Here is a 20,651-nt window from a genome sequence, read left to right as displayed (position 1 = left end):
TTCATAAGGTCACAGAGAGTCGGACACGACCAAGCACGTGAGCGCATGCACACCACACACTCAACCCACTGCAGGAGGTGTTGCTAGTATTTTTGCTGTTGAGTTTCTATTTTCCCTTTTCTCTATTGTTTAAAATCTAACCACTAAGTTCAGCCCACTGCAGCCTCCCCACCAGGGTAGGGGTGGGGGAGGATTAAAATATAAGTTTTTAATGAATGGAAAATATTCTGTCTAGTGGAAGAAATATAGCTTACTCGACTAGTCCACTGTTGTTAGATATTTATATTCTTTCTGCTGTTTTAAAATTGGTGACATTGCTGCAAGGCCTTGGCACAGAGCAATTCCCTTCATTTGCAAAACCTCCCTAGTGTAAGTCTTCAGAAATGAATTAATGAGTTGCAGGGTGTGACACTTTTATGGATTTTGAAACATAATGCCATTTTCTTCCTTAAAAAAAAATATATGTCTACCAGTCTCACTTTGTCAGTATGGAGTTTTATAATCCTCCTCCCCTCATTTTTAAAGTGGAGGGTGGTGTATCTTTTATTATTATTATTAATTATCTATTTATTTTTGGCTGGTAGGGTCTTGGTTGCACACTCAGGCTTAGCTGCCCTGCTGCATGTGGGATCCTAGTTCCCAGATCCATCGACTGAAACCTTGTCCCCTGCATTGAAAGGTGGATTCTTAACCGCTGGACCACCGAGGAAGTCTCTAGTGTATCTTTTTTAATTTGATAGGTTTAGCAGAAACTCTTTAGGTTTCTACTGTCAGAAATATAATTTAAACTGGACCACAAAAAAATGGAGGAGTATTTTCAAGGGATAGGAAATGATGAAAATTTATGAAGTCTCAGCTACAGCTGGATCTAGGATTAAACAGGACCAAGATGCCAAGATGCAAAGATGGCTATGTCTGTACCTGACTCACATTTCTCCAGCTCTGCGATTCCAGAAGCTTCCCAGGGAAGACCTCTGATTGGCTGAACCTGTGTCATGTGTCCATGATAGAGGGGAAGGAAAAAGTGTGTTGACAGCCTTAAACAGTGACCCACGCAAACTCTCACATTGTCCCTATAAGTCAGGATCAAGAAAGATTAATTGTGCAAACAAGCAATTACAACCTGGGCCAAACCAGGTGTTGATTGAAAATCAATACAAGATACTGAAGTTCAAAGTATAAGAAACGGAATGATTAGATTTTGGGGGGACAATCACTCAAGAATCCAGAGCAGCTATGTATTAGTGGAGGGCTTGCCAATTGCTAGGGACAGAGTCTAAACTCCAAGTGGATTAAGCAACAAAGGACAACTACTTGTAATATATGTAGAAAGTAGACCTATGACTTCAGGAGCTGAAAACATGCCTCTTTTCCACAGAGGAAAAGAGTATGTTAGTAGAGAGCTTCTTCCAGAAGATCAGTTGTAATAGCCCTGGGCCTTCACTATTGCATTTTCAAAAACCTCTCTAGAAAGTGCTTTTCTCCCTTCTAGCCCTCAGTATCCCTTTCAAGGGAGAGTCTAATTGGCCTTGGTTGGTCACTTCCTCCTATTAAACCAATCAGTCACTTTGCCCAGGTGGACAGAGAACTGATTTGGTGTTGTTGTTCAGTTGCTAAGTCATGTCCAACTCTTTGTGACCTCATGGACTGCAGCACACCAGGCTTCCCTGTCCTTCACTATCTCCTGGAGTTTGCTCAAACTCAAGTCCATTGAGTCAGTGATGTCATCCAACGATCTCATCCTATGTCGCCGCTCCCCCCTTCTCCTGCCCTCAGTCTTTCCTAACATCAGGGTCTTTCCCATTGAGCTGGCTCTTTGCAGTAGGTGGCCAAAGTATTGGAGCTTCAGCTTCAGCTTCAGCATCAGTCCTTCCAATGAATATTCAGGGTTAATTTCCTTTTGGACTGACTGACTGATTTCCTTTAGGATTGAATTCTAATTGGCCACCACTATGGAGAAGGCGATGGCACCCCACTCCAGTACTCTTGCTTGGAAAATCCCATGGATGGAGGAGCCTGGTAGGCTGCAGTCCATGGGGTCGCGAAGAGTTGGACAAAACTGAGCGACTTCCCTTTCACTTTTCACTTTCATGCATTGGAGAAGGAAACGGCAATCCACTCCAGTGTTCTTGCCTGGAGAATCCCAGGGACTGGGGAACCTGGTGGGCTGCTGTCTATGGGGTCACACACAGTCGGACACGACTGAAGTGACTTAGCAGCAGCAGCAGCAGCAGCAGCATGTTGAAAGAGCTGAGCAAAACTGTAGTAACCACAGTATGCCACAAGGGGTCACCCAAGCAGAGTTTTCAAGGATGAATACAAGTTTATTAATTGCGCAAAAGGAGAAAGACTGCACATAGAAAGATCTAGAAAAGTCAGGAAGAGGTGAATGACCATGCAATTTTCTGCCAGCACCATGTTGATGTTGGAGCACATCATGTGCCCCAGTTTCTGTTGTTTACATCAAAGCGGCCTTTACCCTTGCCAAACACAGCTTGGCTGGTCACGCTGATCCCTCTAACCCAGTTGGCATATCACTGTTGCCCGCTACTAATGTCCTAAACACTTCCCAGACCCCACCAGCACCCCTGGGATCATCCCCAAGCCCATGATAGAGAGGAAAATAAACACGGCCCCGACCTGGGTGGGACCTCTTTGAGACACAAACTCTTATGTTGTCTCCCTAAGGTCCACAGCTGGACTAACCCTCAGGCGCCCACTTTGTCATCTGCTCAGTGGCGCCCACTGCAGGGATCCTTCCCTCCGTGTCTCAGGTCTCCGTCTCCAGTGGGGATTTCCTAGGGTCATGTCTTGAGTACTGTATGTACCCTTGAGTTCTCATCTCAGGGTCAGCTTCTGAGTCAGGAAAGACCCCAAACAAAGATATGAAAGACAACTGTGGGTCCAGGGCTATCTGCTGCTTCCATCTTTATACGGGTTTCACATTTGATCCCTCCACACAATAACTCTGATTCGTAGAGATGATCATAGACAGTCCCCAACTTTGATAGTTTGACTTCAGACTTTTCAACTTCATGATGTGGGCAAGCAATCATTCAGTAGAAACCAAACTTTGAATTTTGATCTTTTCCTGGACTAGTGATATGCTAGTCTAGTGATATGCTAGACTAGTAAGACGCTCTCTCATGATTCTGGGCAGCTGGCAATGAGCCTCAGCTCCCAGTCAGTCATGTGGTTACAGCGGTAAACAACAGATACACTTTTTAAAAAATTTTTCAGTACAGTATTCAATACATTATATAAGGTATTCAACACTATTATCCAATAGGCTTGTGTTTGATGATTTTGCTCAACTGTAGGTTTATGTGAGTGTTCTGAGCACGTTTAAAATAGGCTAGGCTAAACTAAGCTACGATGTTTAGTAGGCTAACTGTATTAAATGTATTTTCAATTTATTATATTTTCAACTTACGATGGGTTTATTCGGACATAACCCCATCACAGGGCTTCCCTGGTGGCTCAGTGGTAAAGAACCCACCTGCCAATGAAGGAAACCTGGGTTCAGTCCCTGCATAGGGAAGATCCCCTGGAGAAGGAAATGGCAACCCACTCCAGTATTCTTGCCTGGGAAATCCCATGGACAGAGAAGCCTGGTGGGCTACAGCCCATGGGGTCGCAAAAGAGTCGGACACGACTCAGCGACTAAACAACCACCCTATCACGAATGAAGGGAAATCTGTATTCTTGTTTTTAGCGAGAAGAAAGAGGGAGGAACAAGCCTGAGCTACTCAGTCCCTTTATAACAAAACTGACCCCCAGACCGTCTCCCCCCACTAGGTCCTGGAGAGGAGATTCTAGTGCCCTGCCCAGTGGGATGTGGCTGGGCAGTTCTCATCCTCTTCTGCCCAGGTCTCTGAGACCTGATGCAGGGGAATCTTTTATTGAGAAGCGGAGCATCAGGGGCTCCCAGCTCTGAGAGGCATCGGGTCTTTTCAGCTGGAAGAGCTTGGCTCTGGGCTCTTGGGAATTCCCTGGTAGTCCAGTGGTTTACGACCTGACGCTTTCATTGCCAGGGTCTGGGTTCAAATCCTGATTGGGAAACTAAGATTCCACAAACCATGCAACGCTGCCAAAAAAGGAAAAAATCTCTCAGGCCAATGATGACACTAAGGAGGGCTGGAAAAGGGTAGTCCTGGAGAAAGAAATGGCAACCCACTCCAGTATTCTTGCCTGGAGAATCCCACGGACAGAGGAGCCTGGAGGGCTACAGTCCATAGCGTGGCAAAGAGTCAGACACGACTGAAGCAACTTAGCACGCACAGCACACAATAAGAGAAAGGAGTGTCCCCATAAGAAAAGAAGAGGAAAGAGAAAAGCTATGTGATGACAGGCAGAGATTGGAGTGACATGTTTATAACCAAGAACTACAAGGATAGCTGGATTGCTGGGGGAGAGGCTTGGGATGAATTGTCCCTCAGATCCTTTAGAAGAAACCAATCCTGCCCACATCTTGAGTTCAGACTTCTGGATCAAGTTCTGTGGTTTAAAGCCACCCAGTTTGATTGCTCTGTCATGGCAGACCAAGGAAACTAATACAGTTGCCAATTTGTCTTGTTTACCAGCTGTCACCCCTCCTAAGCCTTGGGAGGGCCAGGAGTTTCGTCTGGTTTATTCACTTTGTGTTTCCCAGAGCAGGCCCATAGTAGGTGCTCAATAAATACTGCACATCTGAATATATCAAGCAGATACTGTTTTATGTGCTTTCCCATGGCTTACCTCATTTCCTCGTCACTGCAACCTTCTATAGCACTTATTACGCCCATTTTATTTTTTTGTTAGTTGAATAAACAAGTTTATTTGTAAATTTAGTCAACGTACATAACTGACCTAAAAACTTCAATAGAAGGATAAATTTTAAAACCACTTGGAAAGCCATCTCTATCAAGTGATTTTCCCAGAACCTATGCCACATGAACACCACTTTAACTGGCAGAGGTTCCATAAGCTGAAGCTGTGTCCCTCCCCCACAGCAAGTTCCCCCTAAGTTATAATACAAACCCCACAAGGAAAAAAAGTTCGGTGTTGTTCCCGCTTGGTAGAGAAAAGTTTAACCTAGTTATGAGACCAATCACAACACAAAGAAAAGCTGCACTAACTACTATATTAGTAACAGATGATGCTGGTGTGAATAACTTGTATTATAGTCTAGAGCCCTTATAAATAAATCCCCCTCCCCGTTAGTGTTTGCATTATCAGCTAGAAGGTTAGTTTAACATGTAGTAGAATGAGGACTTATGCAAGGTATAACGCGCAAAGCATTTTACTACATAAACAAGTGTAGTCTACTCAGGAGAAACCCAATCAAACTCTAAATTGCACGCCTTAAAGACAACACGCCCCACCACATGTCAGTGTAAAACATTTAATTTAAAATGTTGACACTACAATATATAAAATAGCTATTATAAAGGCACATAGTGTATTCTATAGCTGCCAGGTTTACTTCTTTTTTTTTTAAGGAAACTGTAAGTTACACTGTGGTTAAGACTTGTATCTTCACCCTTGAAAAAGCCCACATTCTATCACAGTGATGTATGGTCAGACTTAACAGCCCCAATTGTTAAACACTTGGATCAAGTCATAACCAGTTTTATTGCAAAAGGACCCTGTACACATTTATCAATTCTAGTACCTTAATAGCTACCCAACAAGTCATTAACATACAGAAACATGCATCATGAGAAGCAAGAAATATCACCCATCCCTTCTGCGTATTAGCAACTTGTCACTCCTGAGCAACAGCGCTCACATCACTGAGGTCTGTGAACAGTCACTTTTCGCATTCATCCTGAGTGAAAGATGGAATGACTTAAGTACAAATGCAACATATTATAAACAATTTCTTACAAAAAGAAGTCACAAATTAAACCGAAGTATTTTACAGAATTTACTACAAAACAGCATAAAAACTGCCTTCACTTAAGCTCTCTCTCCCCGTATCCGGCGAGCCAACTGGATGTCTTTGGGCATGATGGTGACTCTCTTAGCGTGGATGGCACACAGATTAGCATCTTCAAACAAACCTACCAGGTACGCTTCGCTAGCCTCCTGCAGCGCGCCGATGGCGGCACTCTGGAACCTCAAGTCGGTTTTGAAATCCTGGGCGATCTCCCTCACCAACCTCTGGAAAGGCAGTTTCCGGATCAGAAGCTCGGTGGATTTCTGGTAACGACGGATTTCTCGAAGCGCAACAGTCCCGGGCCTGTAGCGATGAGGTTTTTTTCACCCCGCCAGTAGAGGGGGCGCTTTTCCTGGCCGCTTTGGTGGCCAGCTCCTTGCGGGGCGCTTTTCCACCCGTTGACTTAACGAGCAGTCTGCTTGGTTCGGGCCATTTTCTTTTACCTAACGCCGAAGTTTTAGGCCGCTTCTCCGACCACCGCGCCGCCGATGCTGCCCAAAGAGCCGCAGTAGCTGAAACACGGGGAAAGCTCCCTCCAACGAACGACCAAACCGCTCTGCCTATTACGCCCATTTTAAAGGGAGGTGAACTAAGGCTCCGAGGGACAAAGCCAGGATTCCAACCTACCAAAAAGATGGTGACCGTAGTCATGAAATCAAAAGGCACTTGCTCCTTGGAAGAAAAGCTATGACGAACCCAGAGAGCGTATTAAAAAACAGAGACTTCACTTTGCTGACATAAGTTTTCCAGTACTTATGTGCAGATATGAGGATTAAACCATAAAGAAGGCTGAGCGCCAGAAGAATTGATGCTTTTGAACTGTGGTGCTGGAGAAGACTATTTAGAGCCCCTTGGACAGCAAAGCGGAGAAGGCAATGGCACCCCACTCCAGTACTCTTGCCTGGAAAATCCCATGGATGGAGGAGCCTGGAAGGCTGCAGTCCATGGGGTCTCTGAGGGTCGGACACGACTGAGGGACTTCACTTTCACTTTCATGCATTGGAGAAGGAAATGGAAACCCACTCCAGTGTTCTTGCCTGGAGAATTCCAGGGATGGGGGAGCCTGGTGGGCTGCCGTCTATGGGGTCGCACAGAGTCGGACACGACTGAAGTTGATTTAGCAGCAGAACAGCAAAGAGATCAAAGCAGTCGATCCTCAACCCTGAGTATTCGTTTGAAGGACTGATACTGAAGCTTCAGCTTCAATACTTTGGCCACCTGATGCGAGGCCGACTCACTGGAAAAGACCCTGATGCTGGGAAAGACTGAAGTCAGGAAAAGGGGACGACAGAGGATGAGATCGTTGAATGGCATCACCGACTCGATGGACATGAGTTTGACCAAACTCCAGGAGACAGTGAAGGGCAGGGACGCCTGGTGTGCTGCAGTCCATGTGGGTCGCAAAGCGTCCGACTCACTGAGCGACTGAACAACAGTAATGAGAATCAGAAAAGGGGCGGGAAGGCAGACATTAAGCACATTCCAATAATAACCGATAATAACCGAAGAGCCTCCATTTCTCAAGGAAATTGGAAGTAATAACCGACTTTGCCCACAGCGTGGAGCCGATGAGATCCTCGAGCGTTTGACCTGCGTAAGCGCCTTTACCCACAAGGCCTCCTGCTCGGGCACATTTTGTTCCGCCCCCTTTTGCAGCACTCACGGCGGCACTTTACGACTCTGGTACTTATTTCACTGGTGAGAACACGGCCCGGCCCGCCCCTCGGGCTTAGTAGGCCCCGCCTTACTCTGAGTGGATTGGTTAGCCTTCCCACGAGCCCCACTCTGACTGGCTCGCGTCGCTGCCACTCTATTTCAGCCTAGTGGCGCGCAGCGGCGGCTACCGGCGGGAACGTGAGCGGCGGCGGCGGTGGCGGAAGTGGCCGGGGAGGCCGGTCCCTACCGACACCATGGTGAGGCGACGGGGGATCCGGCCGCCAAAGGCCTTCGGGGCGGGTGCTGGGGCAGGGGCGATGCAGAGCGAGTGTGTCATCCGGGCCTCGAGTCCTGCCACCCGGTCGGAGCAGGGGAAACAGACCGGAGAATGCAGGGGTTTCTCTCAAGACACCTGGCACGTCGGTCTCAGGGGAACAGAGGATTGGACGAACGTGTAATCATAGTATAGCAATCTAGCCGCAGTCTTCTCATTTTTTGGATGGGAAAAATGAGGCCGGAGAGGAAGGGGACCCCCACGGCCTCCCAGAACGCCAGTGAATGAAACAGAATGACTTCTCAGTTAGGGAAGTGACTCCGAGTGATCAGACCCAGTCTGACCTCGTAGAATGTAAAGCTAGAGCGCCAGGAAGTAGAGACCCGTTGTGCGTTCTCAGATTAAGCCAACTTGGGGAATTTCAGAGCTTGTAAGGTCCTTAGAGGGCTTCCCTCGTGGCTTCGTGGTAAAGAACCCGCCTATCAGTGTAGGAGACGCGAGTTCCATCCCCGGGTCAGGAAGATCCCCTGGAGAAGGAAATGGCAGTATCTTGCCAGAGAAATACCGAGCAGGTGCGTCTGGCGGGGTACAGTCCATGGGATCGCAAGAGTCGGACCGACTTAGCTACTGAACAACAAGGCCCTTAGGATGCTAGCCTCACAATCTCCTGTGCCTCTCCTTTTCAGGCTGAAAAACACCCAGAGATGGGTTTGCTTTTCCCAGGGTCACACAGCATGCGGTTCAGAGGGAGAGGGGTCATTTTGAGCCAGATTGAGACAGAATGGGCTAACTCCTCCCAGTTCACAGAAGGAAAAACTGAGACCCTGTCAGGAAACCTCTCCAAAGGCATGCTATTCACAAGTTGTGGACAAGTTATAGATCTAAACCAGAGAGTGCGTGTACCCCCGCCCCCTCCAGTGTATGACAGGGAAACTGTGGCCCCACAATGGAATTGAGAGCTGAAGGCTTCCTGAGAGAGTACCTGGCCTGTCAGCACCCAGATTGCTCTGAGGTGGTCCCTGCACATTTCTCTGAGCCAACCCATGAGGGCTCATTAAATTTCTCCTGGTCAGTGTAAGGCTAGAGAGAAGGGAACCGGTTCCTCTCTGCTCAAGGGTAGAGTTGGTCTCAGGGAATGAGCAAAACTGGAAAAATCCGTGTGTTAAGCTCTATGGAGACAGGATTTTCGATTTTTTTCTCATGGGAGTCCCAGAGCCTAGAGTAGTGCCTGCGTGAAGGACAGACTCGTTCAGCCTTTTCCTGCCTTCTGGGGAGTGTTGAGGCCATCAACAAGGCTTTTTCCCTGTGGTCCCCGCAGGGCCGGAAGCAGAGGTCTGGCTGAAGGAGTGGGTGGTCTGCAACAACTTCCTGAATTGGGAGCCTCAGGATACTGTTAGATCTAGGCCTGAGGACCAGGCCCCAGGCATTCTGAGAAAGGCCAAAGAAAGGCCTTTCTTTCCTCAACCTTTTTCCCCTGACTTCAGAGGACCCTATCTCCCCCAGGACTGAGTGTTCAGCCCTCTCCTATCTCGCTGGCACCTTCAAGCATCTTCCATCCCCCACCTGTGCTGCTGTCCCTTCCCCTTGGCTTTCAGGTTCATCAGAATCCTCCCCTTCCTCTCACCCCTGTCTTCAGCACAGTTTGGGGTTGTAGAAGATGGTGAGATGTGACCGTGGCTCCAGGCCCTGGGCTGTCCCAGCTCCACCTCTCCCTACCCAAGCCTCTCCTTTCTTTGCGGGGTGGAGCAGGAATCCCCCCATCCCACGTGCCTCCAGGGGGGTGGTGTGTGCTGTATTTGTTCAGCAAATATTTACTGAGACCTTCTCGTGTGCCTGACCGGGTGTTCAGTGCTGGACAAAGTCCACACCCTCCAAATTTTCCAGTCTAGCAGGAGGTTTGGCGTTTCCAGTCTAGCCAGGGAGACATAATAAATAAACAAGTTAATTAGAGACTGGCTGTGTCCTGTAATAGAAGCAGCAGAGGGTGACCCAGGTGGAAACCTCCTTTCTTCCCTCGACAGGGTTATAATGAGGACCTGGCTGAGGGGACAGTCACCAGCTGGGGGCAGGGCACCCCAGGCAGAGGGAGCCTCAGAACAAGGGCTACCAGCAGCACCAGGCGTGGTGTGTGAGGTGCAGAGGGGGCCAGTTTGCTGGAGCTGGATCGGGTCTGGCTCTGTGGGCTGCCTAGGGAGGGGTACACAGGGAGGGTTGTGAGCAGGTGCTGGTCCCATCTGTGTCGCAGCCATCTGAGGGCATACTGCCAGCAACAGCTGTGGAGGCTGTGGGTCCTGCAGGTCTGTGCTGCTGGTAGCTGGGACAGGGTGGCAGCCTGAGAGGGACCAGCCTAGAGGCTCTGTGTGCCATAAAAGGACATCTGTGGGTTCCCTGCTGACAGGCATCAGCCTACTCTCCTCAGCTTTACCAGGACCTTGCTCTGTGGCCCTGGGTAGGTTCCTCCTGCTCTAGCCGCTGGTGTCTCATGTAGAGGCTCCTTGGTTGGACTGCTCCGACCCTCCCTCCACCTCTCAGAGTCCATCTTCATTCTCGCCTTCCAGGGCTAACCTGGTGATCTGGGAGGAGGACCTAGGTGTGCCCCCGTCCAGATTCCCATTGTGGACACAAGAGAACAGGCTTGCCCAGGAAGAGTGCGAGGCTTCGCCGCTGTAAATACCACCTGGGTGTGTGGCTGCTGCATGCGTGTCTGAGCCTCCGGCTCACCGCACTCGGGCAGCCTTGCACAGATTTATTCCAGAGTAGAGGGCAGGTTGGCCACCCACGTGTCCTTCTGGGAACAACCACCTCCTTTCCACGTAGCCCCTTCTTCCTCCTTATCTTGCCCTTCCAGGAAGCCTGTGCAGGAAGTGGGCCTGGGCCTAGCTTCCTGCTGCCACTGGACCTCCCCCCGGGTGGCTTGTAGGGAAGGCCCGTGGGATGTGGAATTCCCCTCCCTCCAAGCCCTTCCACAGGGAGCCTTCCTCTGGAGATTGAGGGCCATTTGTGGCCTCCTGACAGAGAGGCTCACAGCCCCCACCACCTGGAGAAACAGCTACCCCCTATTCGATAGAGCCTGAGGGTAGGCTGGGACTCCCCAGCAAAGAGCTCCTAGGGGTCAGGCCAACTTAGAGCTCCCCAGTTACTGGGGCATGATAAGGTTTTCCCTGAGGTAATTTCCTGTCTGGTGGGGCCCTTGCTCTAGAACTTTCACCTACCTATGCTGGATAGGCTGCCACTGGACCCTGAACCCAAGCACTGCCCCTTGAGTCACCCTTCTGGAGGCCCAGAGACAGGCCCCAGGGTAAGGCTCAAGATTTGTGTTCCAAAAATGAAAACTAATTTCCGCCGCCCACCGCGCCCCCACCCCAGTTAACACTATATGGTTGTTTTTTTTTTTTTATGAAAAATTCAGTAATAAAGGAAACAGAACTATCTTGAAAGTTTACCTTATCTGGGTGAGTTTTTAAATCCCATTGTTTATCTGCTGTCCCTTCCAGTAACCACAGACTTTTTCTGAAATGTTTCTTCCTCTCACCTGGTAAATTCCGCTCAAATGCCCAGCTCAGATGTCACCTCCTTAGATCATGAGGCCAGTTGAGCCTGATGGATCACTCTGCCAGGGGACAGTCAGGGCTGCCCCCCAAGGTGTAGGCCCAGGATGAGCTGGCTTCTGACAGATAGGGTCGAGCCACACTCCATCTCTAGGTCTCTGGCGCTGGGCAAGTTCCTCAGTCTCTAAGCTCATCATCCTCACCTGAAAAGTGTGTGTGACGATAACCATCTACCATACTGAAAATGAAAGGCTTAGCTAGAGCTGCATGTGTTAACCTGGATGTATCTCTGAAGCAGCAGCAGAGCGAAACACAAGCAGCAGCAGGACCCATGTGCCATGATGCTGTTGATAAACCTAGAGGGCTATGCCTGGTCCTGTCAGGCATGAGCTAAAGAGAAATACCCAGAATGATCAGCCCCAACACCGGAGGGCAGCTGCTGCTGAGATTGTCAGGGGAAAGATCAAACCGTTTTATTGAAGGACTTCGGGGGAGGGTCAAAAGGCTGGGAGGACAAAGATCTAACGTCCTCCTCCTGGCTGAGATCTCCCCAGCTGCAGAATTGCTGAAATGAGATTTTCTAGACCTGAGTGCTAACCTGGGAGGTGGGTATGTGGCCTGGGGTTGGGCAGAGTTCAGAGGCTGTGTTTCTGTTGAGGGATATGCCAGCCCTGCCTAGAGGCCGGGGCCATGGTGCTGATGAGCCAGACAGGTCATGCGCTTTTGTTTGCCTTTCAGCTTCCCTTGTCGCTGCTGAAAACGGCTCAGAATCACCCAATGGTGAGTATGTGCCACTCTGGAGTGGTGCCTTTCAGCAGGTCCCAGCCTCAGCACAGGAACAGGGACACTGGGCAGAGGGCGAGGTGCCTCCAGACAAGCCCGCCTCCTGCCTGTCCACGAAGCAGCAGCTTGTCCTCTCCTCCCTCCCGCACGTCAGGGCCTGTGTCATTTCTGCTCCTGTTCCAAGTCATACATACTTATTAAAAGTGTCAAATACTGGAGATTCAGAGGAAGGGGAAGCCCCTCTTCATTAATCTTTCCAACAATTTATTCTTTGGTTTTTACACGTTTTGACTTTTAACATGTGTGTATAAGCATGACTGAATTTTTAAAATGTGGGTGGGTTCATGCAATACACATTCCCTAATCTGCTTTTGTTCCTTTGTGATAGAGTGTGATATCTGTCAATATATTCTGTTGTCTTTCCTTTTTTTAATTCAGATATTATTCATACAACCATACGGTTCAGCCTTTTCAGGGGGGACAGTTTAGGGACGCTCAGCACGCTCACAGGGTTGGGCAACCCCCACCTCTGTGTCATTGCGGAGTAATCCTGTCACCCCAAAAGGTGGCCCAGGCCCCACTAGCAGCCATCCCCACAGCCCCCTCCCCCAGCACCTGGCAACCACTCCTCTGCTTTCTGTCTCTGTGGATTTGCCTGTTCTGGACATTTCCCATAAATGGGCTCACACAACACGTGGCCTTTCATGTCTGGCTCCTCTCACTCAGCATGCTGTTCTCGGGGTTTGTCCACATTATAGCGTGTGTCGGAGCTCCATCCCTATGGCCAGGTGCTACTCCATTGTGTAGATCATGTCTGGCTCCTCTCACTCAGCATGCTGTTCTTGGGGTTTGTCCACATTATAAGGTGTGTCGGAGCTCCATCCCTATGGCCAGGTGCTACTCCATTGTGTAGATCATGTCTGGCTCCTCTCACTCAGCATGCTGTTCTTGGGGTTTGTCACATTATAGCGTGTGTCAGAGCTCCATCCCTATGGCCAGGTGCAACTCCATTGTGTAGATCATGTCTGGCTCCTCTCACTCAGCATGCTGTTCTCGGGGATTGTCACATTATAGCGTGTGTCGGAGCTCCATCCCTATGGCCAGGTGCAACTCCATTGTGTAGATCATGTCTGGCTCCTCTCACTCAGCATGCTGTTCTCGGGGTTTGTCACATTATAGCGTGTGTCGGAGCTCCATCCCTATGGCCAGGTGCAACTCCATTGTGTAGATCATGTCTGGCTCCTCTCACTCAGCATGCTGTTCTCGGGGTTTGTCACATTATAGCGTGTGTCGGAGCTCCATCCCTATGGCCAGGTGCTACTCCATTGTGTAGATATATCGCACTTCATCCATTTGTCCCGGTGGCTTCCCTGATAGTTCAGATGGTACAGAATCTGCCTGCAGTGAAGGAGACCAGAGTTTGATCCCTGGGTTGGGAAGATCCTCTGGAGAAGTGAATGGCAACCCACTCCAGTATTCTTGCCTGGAGACTTCCGTGGACAGAGGAGCCTGGCAGGCTACAGTTGATGGGATCACAGAGTTGGACACGACTGAGCTGCTAACACACATCCCTTTGTTCCCTGATGACGGACGTTTGGGTTGTTTCTGCTTTTTGGCTACTGAAAATTTGAGCTGCCGGAAACATTTGTGTACTCATTTTTCCGTGGATACATGCCTTCATTTCTCTTGGGCAGATAGCTGAGTTGATTCTTTTTTTTAATTTTTTCAAACTTGAAAGTGATGACTTTCTAAATCGTGTTTAAACCTTAAAGTGGTTGCCAAGGGCAACAGGCAGAGTAGCTGAAAAATGTCTACAGCACCATGGAAGGCAGGGGAGAGCGCGTGATGACTGCCGGTGGCCATCCAGGGACTCAGCTGAGCTGTCCCACAGGCCTACCAGGGTCTCACCCTCACGCACGTCACTGGTCACCCACCAGCAGGAACTTGAGCAGGAAGTCACAGGCATGGGCTGGGCTGCCGCTGTTGCTCATCATGCCAGCACCCGGCATCATGCCAGCGCTCAGGCCCGGCCCGCAGAACGGTGCAGAGGTGGTGTCTGGGCAGCCCAGTGCCTCTCCAGCCCCAAGAGTTGATTATTTTTTTAAATTTTTATTTTATATTGAAATATGGTTGATCCACATTTTGTTAGTTTCAGGTGTACAGCAAAGTGGTTCAGTTATGTATACACAGGTATCTGTTATTTTTAAAATTATTTTCCCATTTAGGTTGTTCCATAATATTGAGCAAAGAATCCCCTGTACTATAGAGTAGATCCTTGCTCAGTTTTTTATTTGTTTGTCTTTGGAGTATAATTGGTTTACAGTGCTCTGTTAGTCTCTGCTGTACAATGAAGTGAATGAGCTATATGTGTACATATACCCCCTCCCTCTTGGACCTCGTCCCACCCCACCCCCTTCCCATCCTGGAAGGGGGAACACCCATCACACAGCACCCAGCTGAGCTCCCTGTGCTATACTGCAGGTTCCTGGTTATCCATGTTAAATATAATTGTGTGTACATGTCAGTTCCATACTCCCTAACTATCCCTCCTTGCCCCCATCCCCTCTGGTAACCATAAGTTTGTTCTCTGAGTTGGTATTTTTTTAAGACAGGCTTTTCTAGCAAAAGCATGTCTTCTGAATGAGGTGCTTTTCCCCAAACACATCAAGACAGGCAAGTAATTCCTGCAATGAAAGACTATCTCCAGACCACCATAGATCACACACGTGGCATCACTGGGCACCTGGCCACCCTGTTACTACTCATTCTTTTAAAGATGTGTGGGTGGTGTTCATTTCTTCCACACACAGGAAAACGATTTCATCATAGAAAGTGTACAGTGCCCAGCAAAGTGTACTGAGAAAGCAGAGCACATCTCCTGCAAGATGGGCCCCTGGGAGCCTGGGTACCGGACGCTGTGCCCACTGGGTCCCAAGAGGAGCCAAGGCCGTGTCTGAGCAAGGCCCGATGGTGGCGACCTGCTCCTCGGGGTAGGTTTGCACCTTCCTTGGGGCCTGTGCCTGATGTGGGGCCTGTTTCTCTCCAGTTGGTGGAGCTCAAAAACGGGGAGACATACAACGGGCACCTGGTGAGCTGCGACAACTGGATGAACATCAACCTGCGCGAGGTGATCTGCACGTCCAGGGTGAGCGCCCTGTGCCCTCAGCCTGTGCCCCTTTCTGGGGACCTTCAGGTGGTGCTGGTCTGGTGGGCATCTTGAGTGGAGGCTGTGTGGCCAGGGTCATGCACTGGGACCTGGGGTGACCTTCCAGAGCCTCGGCCTTCTCACTTCCAAGTCCGGTACAAGCCCTCTGCCTGGACCGGACGGCCCACACCTCAGCCTCTACTGCAGTCTATCCTGCCAGGGGCGGGGCTCTGTGGAGGGGCGGGGCCCTGGGCTGGGTGTGGAGCTCGGCAGAGGGACAAGGCTCCAAGTCTCTGGTGCCCTGGACTTTGCACCTGTGGATGCTGCCCAGCAGTTACTGAGCTGCTCCTCCACCCCCCAATCCCAACGCCACTCCTGACCAGGAAGGACTTGGGCCTAGGGATGCCCCTGGCTGTAAACCCGTTCTCTACAGGAAGGGGGTGGCCTCCAGGGCAGACTCCCTCCCCCTCCCTGCACTGGGTTCCGCTAGTTAGTACTTTCCTTTCCCCTTGATTCCTGTCTCCATCACCTGCCCAAGGCAGCCCCCCATGTTATGGGGAAGAAGCTGCTGGGAGGCCCAGGCTGTCTTGAGCCAAGGACAGGGTACCCCCAGGGCTTGCCCCGCCAGCATTCAGCAGAGCACGAGGCAGCCTCTCTCGTCCTTGAAGGCAGACGGGGGCGGGGGGACCACCCCCCCTCCCCCTCAGCTGCTCAGCTCTGTAACTTATTTCTTGGGACCAAACTCCAGGCAGCAGGTGGCTGGGGATTTCCATTGTGGCTGTGGCACATGGTGCCATGGTGCACAGCTGGGCACATGTCCTTCTGCACATGGCCAGTAGGTTTCTGTCCACTTTGAGAATGTTGAGCCAATCACTGGGTCTTGGGGCAAGGTCAGTCCCACCTCCATGGCCAAGCCTGGACACATGGCTCCCCCTGGAAGGTTCCCCTTGGGACCCAGCGGTTGGGAGGAGAAACTGGGTGTGAGGAACCAATCTATGCAGCCATCAGGCCTCCTCACCTGTAAACAGGTGACAGCAGCCCCTTCTCCCCTCGAGCAGCCGATGCAGAGACCCCAGGGGCTGAGAGTGTGCAGGAGAACAAGCGTCTGGAGGCACGAGCTGCCCCCGTGGAAAGCACATAAGCCTGGTTCCCCCAGGGAGTGCGCTGGGCTGGGCCTGCCCTTGGCTGGGGAAAAGCCTCACGCTGAATGGCCACCCCGGTCCCAGCCCTGAGCTTCCACAGAATCATCATTTTGCCTGGCTGTACTCTGCATCCCCATGGACTTGGCTGCTCGCCTACCCTCTCTGGGAAAGGAATGCTCTGAGGCCTCTTGGGGCTCCTGTATGGGTCGGGGGCTCTTATGTATGTTCCTGGGAAGAGCTGGCCCTCAGACATTCCGCTTGTCCCCACCGAGCGCCTGCACTGGGCTGGGCTGAGTGGCCCAGGCACCGCTGATGTCATGCAGGAGGACTGAGGGCTTCAAGGAGGCTGCAAGCGAGGCCTGTTGAGGGCTGCAGTTAGCCAGACACGAAAAGGCGGGAACAGTGTATGCAAAATGCAGGAGGCCAGAAGCCCATTGTGTGTGTTCCAGAATGTTCCATCTGGAAGGCACATCGAATGCTGAGAGAGGGCAGCCAGAGTGGGGCGGGATCTCAGGCCCTCTGGAGCCACACTGAGAGAGTTGGACCTCGTCCTCAGCCAACGGGGCCCTGATTGGGATCTAAGCAGGGAGATGTCTTGGTCTGATTTCTAGGGGTGTGGGGGAGGGGTTGGCTTGGGGCAGCAGGGGTGGGGCAGGATAAGCAATGTGATGGACGAGGTCCCGGGCTCCTGCCCAAGGGCAGCAGGAGGGTGGGGCGAGGCCTTGTGCTGGTCACAGGGTGTTTGAGGGTCAGGGGGAGACAGCATCCTGAAAACTTCAAGGTCAGCGTTGCTCAAGAGTCTACAGCTGTACAAGCCCCCTTGTCTCTCTAGCTTCCATTAGCTCCCCTGTAAACTGGCATCACTGGGGTGCTGCCCCAGCTGGCCGCAAACCTGCCTCCCCACCCCCTCCTGGCCCTCTTCACCCACCACACAGGGTCTGTGTCCTGCTCACCTGTGTCCCATGCCCAGCTCAGACCCTGCCACGAGACACTTGTGTGAATGAATGAGTCACGGTGCATGGAGCGGACTCCAGGAGAGTTTGGGAAGACTGGGAGCAGAAAGGGGAGGAGCTGGGCTGTGGCAGCACCTGGCCCGTGAGGCAGCCTCGCCCCTCTCCAGGCTTTGGACGGCATCCCCCACCAGAGGACAGGCTGAGGACACAGGCTGCTCACGAGGCCCTGCCCTGCCCGCCCGCCCTCGTGCATGAAGGGCTGCCAAGGGTCTGGAGAGAGCCTGCTGGAGGGCAGCCCCTCCCATGTCCTGTGCAGAAGGAAGAACCTCATACCCTGCGGGGGCGACGCCAGGTGCAGGAAGCCTGAGCTGATCGATGCTGCCCCGGCTGACTACACGTCCCTCCCCACGGCTCTGACACGTACCCCCTCTTGCAGGACGGGGACAAATTCTGGCGGATGCCTGAGTGCTACATTCGCGGCAGCACCATTAAGTACCTGCGCATCCCCGACGAGATCATCGACATGGTCAAGGAGGAGGTGGTGGCCAAGGGCCGTGGCCGCGGTGGCCTGCAGCAGCAGAAGCAGCAGAAGGGCCGAGGGATGGGGGGCGCCGGGCGAGGTAGGCCCTTCTCTCCCCCTTCTCCCCTGGCAGGCAGCTGGGGCCTCCCCACTGGAGGGTGACTGCCGCACACGGCATCTGGCCTGGCCCAGTGTTGACATTCTCCACTGGTGTCGTCATGTTGCCGAGGGCCTGGCTCTGTGCCCCTCCTCCATAGCACTGGGGGGCCGTGACTCACAGGGCTCTTCTGTGGAACAGCTGATGCTGCTGGTTGCCACCTGAATGCCCCGTGTCCCCCACCCCAGGAGCCCAGCTAAGTCCTGGTGGTCAGTGCTAGCTGCGCCCATCCCCACAACATGGGCCCTCCTCCCCCCAGTGGCTCTTGGTGCTCCCTCAGCTCCAGGTGCCGCCCGGCAGACTAACCTGGTACCCACACAGACCTGGGACTTGAGCCCCACCTGTGTTTCCTGGCAGGTGCTCTGGGCACCTCCACAAGGCTCAGATTCCCTGCTGCAGAGAAGATCTCCATGGTGCCCAGCCTGGGACCCTTCCCTGCTGTGACTCCTTTAGACAAAACCGAGGTCACGCCTTTTGGGTAGATCACCCCACGCCACCCTGAAATGATAAATCTAGCATAAAACTAAACGTGCAGTCAGCTAGAGCCGGAGCCCAGAGGCCAGCGGTGGGCCCTACCCTTCCCCGCCTCCCCACCCGACTTCCGTCCTTGGAGGGACCTGGCTTTGTCTTGCCCACCTGGAGGGGCTTGTATGCTAGGTCCCAGGAACCCACCTTGGGGGCTTATATGCAGAGCCAGGAAGGACATAGGAGCCCTCCCTGAGCTGAGGCTTGAGTGACAGAAAGGAGCCAGAGAGAAGAGGGCACCGCAGGTGGAGAAGAACCTAGGATGGGGGTGAGCAGGGCCCCAGGGGCCCCAGGACCTGCCCCAGGGCTAGGCTCTCCACCCAGGGTGCCATCACTGTCGAGTAAACTGCCTGAAGGAGCAGGGAGGACAGGGAGAGCAGCTTGCTTGCACCGGGGCCCCTGCATGACCAGGCTCCCCTTGGCCAAGCTGGGTCTTGCTCCGTTAGAGATGAGGCCAGGCAGACCCTGTCAGCACTGGCTCTGTCCCCTGCATGTGTGTGGAGGAAAGGGACCCTGGAAGGCCAAGCTGCTGCTTCTGTGACTTCCTGGGCAGGGTCTGCACCCACCCTTGGGCTATTCACCTTCCCCAGCAGCAGTGCTGTGTGCTCCATGTAAAATGTCTTTCGGAAACAGCCCCGCCTGTGGCTGCAGAGGTCAGAGCTCAGGAGGCTCCCCCGCCCCATCTCTGGGCTGGACACACAGAAACCCCACCCCACCCCATTGTTTCTCTGGGGCCAGCAAGGCAGGCTGGGGTCCCTGGTGCAGCCCCAGCCACAGCTGAGCATCGTTGCTCCACCCCTGGGCTGAGTCCAGGCCTCATTCTAGCTTGTACTCCCTCCTCCTCCTCCTGGAAACCCTCTGACTTTGTCCTGCTGATGACCACCCACCCCCTCACCTTGGCCCTCAGCCCTCTCTTCCAGGAAGCATCCCCCCCCGCCCCCGCAAGCCCCAGTGTGACTTGGTGCCAACCTCTGTCCTCCTTGGCATCCTTCGCACCCGTGGAGCGCCTGGTCTGATATCCCTTGTCACACTGAGAACGTTGTGGAGCAATACCCCTGCCCAGTCCTGGTCAGACGCTCCACCTCAGGTTTTCAGCCTGCTCTTAGAAGGTATGGTCACTGCCCCCACTTCACAGAGGTGAAAGCTGAGGCTCAGAGGGGTTCAACGACTTGGCTATAGTCTAAGAGTTCCAGTTCCTGGTCCCTGCCTACAGTGACCCTCCCAGCCCAGCTCTACTGAGGCCCCCCTCCTCTGTCTCACAGGTGTGTTCGGTGGCCGGGGCCGAGGTGGGATCCCCGGGACTGGCAGAGGTCAACCAGAAAAGAAGCCAGGCCGACAGGCGGGCAAGCAGTGAGCCGCCCCTCCCTCCATTCCCGAGACGGAGCTGCCGCATGGAGCATCTGCTCCCACCCAGAGGCTGCTTTCCTGCTCTCCAGTTTATGACTGTTCAGAACAAAAAGAAGAGGCAGGGGTCGGGGAGGACCCCCTGCCTGTTGTCTCGTGGTCCTCCTCTTTTTTTGTTAGCCAGCAGTTCTGTGGTTGGAAATGTTATTCTGTGCTTCTGGTTTTGTGAAGCCGCAGCCAACTGGGTTCCTGGAAGATTCTGTGTTTAATGCATCTGTAAAGCCCTCACTCTTGTTTTAAGGGCAGGCATTTTCCAAACAGGTTTGTTTTGCATTCTGTATGGTGAACAGACAGGAGGTTTTTATTTTCAGCTGTTTGCACTGAGATTGACAGCCTGGAGGGTCTCCTGAAACACGGACCCTGAAACTGCCTTTTCGAAATGAATCCAGGCAAACGTGTGCCTCAGAAGCTGTTCTGGGGGATGATGCCCTGTTCCGTCCCTTCTTCTCTCCCTCTTTGTCTTAGAAAAATAAAAACAAATACAACTACAAACTGCGAAATCCGTAATTCCTTTAAACCACTGGGCGCATCTAGTTGTAGTGTCCCCAGGAAATCACAGCCCCACGCAAGAAGTTTCCTTTTGCACCCTGTGGCCTCTCACCACAGGGAAGTATTTCAATGGGA

At 52.1% G+C, this 20,651-nt stretch overlaps 1 protein-coding gene and 1 pseudogene across 1 annotated transcript; one reads left to right on the top strand and one right to left on the bottom strand.

The window, feature by feature from the left end:
* Nucleotides 1-5,464: 5,464 nt before the first annotated feature.
* On the bottom strand, nucleotides 5,465-6,497 carry LOC102273627 (histone H3.3A-like; annotated as a pseudogene).
* Nucleotides 6,498-7,717: 1,220 nt separating this feature from the next.
* Nucleotides 7,718-20,519, top strand: LSM4 (LSM4 homolog, U6 small nuclear RNA and mRNA degradation associated). Its single transcript, XM_005898326.2, has 5 exons — nucleotides 7,718-7,833; nucleotides 12,137-12,178; nucleotides 15,228-15,326; nucleotides 17,858-18,041; nucleotides 19,886-20,519. The coding sequence occupies exons 1-5, from the start codon at nucleotides 7,831-7,833 to the stop codon at nucleotides 19,975-19,977; spliced, it is 420 nt and encodes a 139-aa protein (XP_005898388.1). The 5' UTR covers nucleotides 7,718-7,830; the 3' UTR covers nucleotides 19,978-20,519.
* The last annotated feature ends 132 nt before the right edge of the window (nucleotides 20,520-20,651 follow it).

The sequence above is a fragment of the Bos mutus genome, chromosome 7 (assembly GCF_027580195.1).
Source record: "Bos mutus isolate GX-2022 chromosome 7, NWIPB_WYAK_1.1, whole genome shotgun sequence".
NCBI classification, from domain to species: domain Eukaryota; kingdom Metazoa; phylum Chordata; class Mammalia; order Artiodactyla; family Bovidae; genus Bos; species Bos mutus.
This window is presented reverse-complemented; position numbering and strand designations above follow the sequence as displayed.

What these genes read in the sequence shown, in the direction of transcription:
- LSM4 (XM_005898326.2), top strand. An exon ending in AGGTGATCTGCACGTCCAGG is followed by an intron (nt 15,327 to 17,857) that starts GTGAGCGCCCTG and finishes CCCCTCTTGCAG; the next exon opens with GACGGGGACAAATTCTGGCG. An exon ending in GATGGGGGGCGCCGGGCGAG is followed by an intron (nt 18,042 to 19,885) that starts GTAGGCCCTTCT and finishes TCTGTCTCACAG; the next exon opens with GTGTGTTCGGTGGCCGGGGC.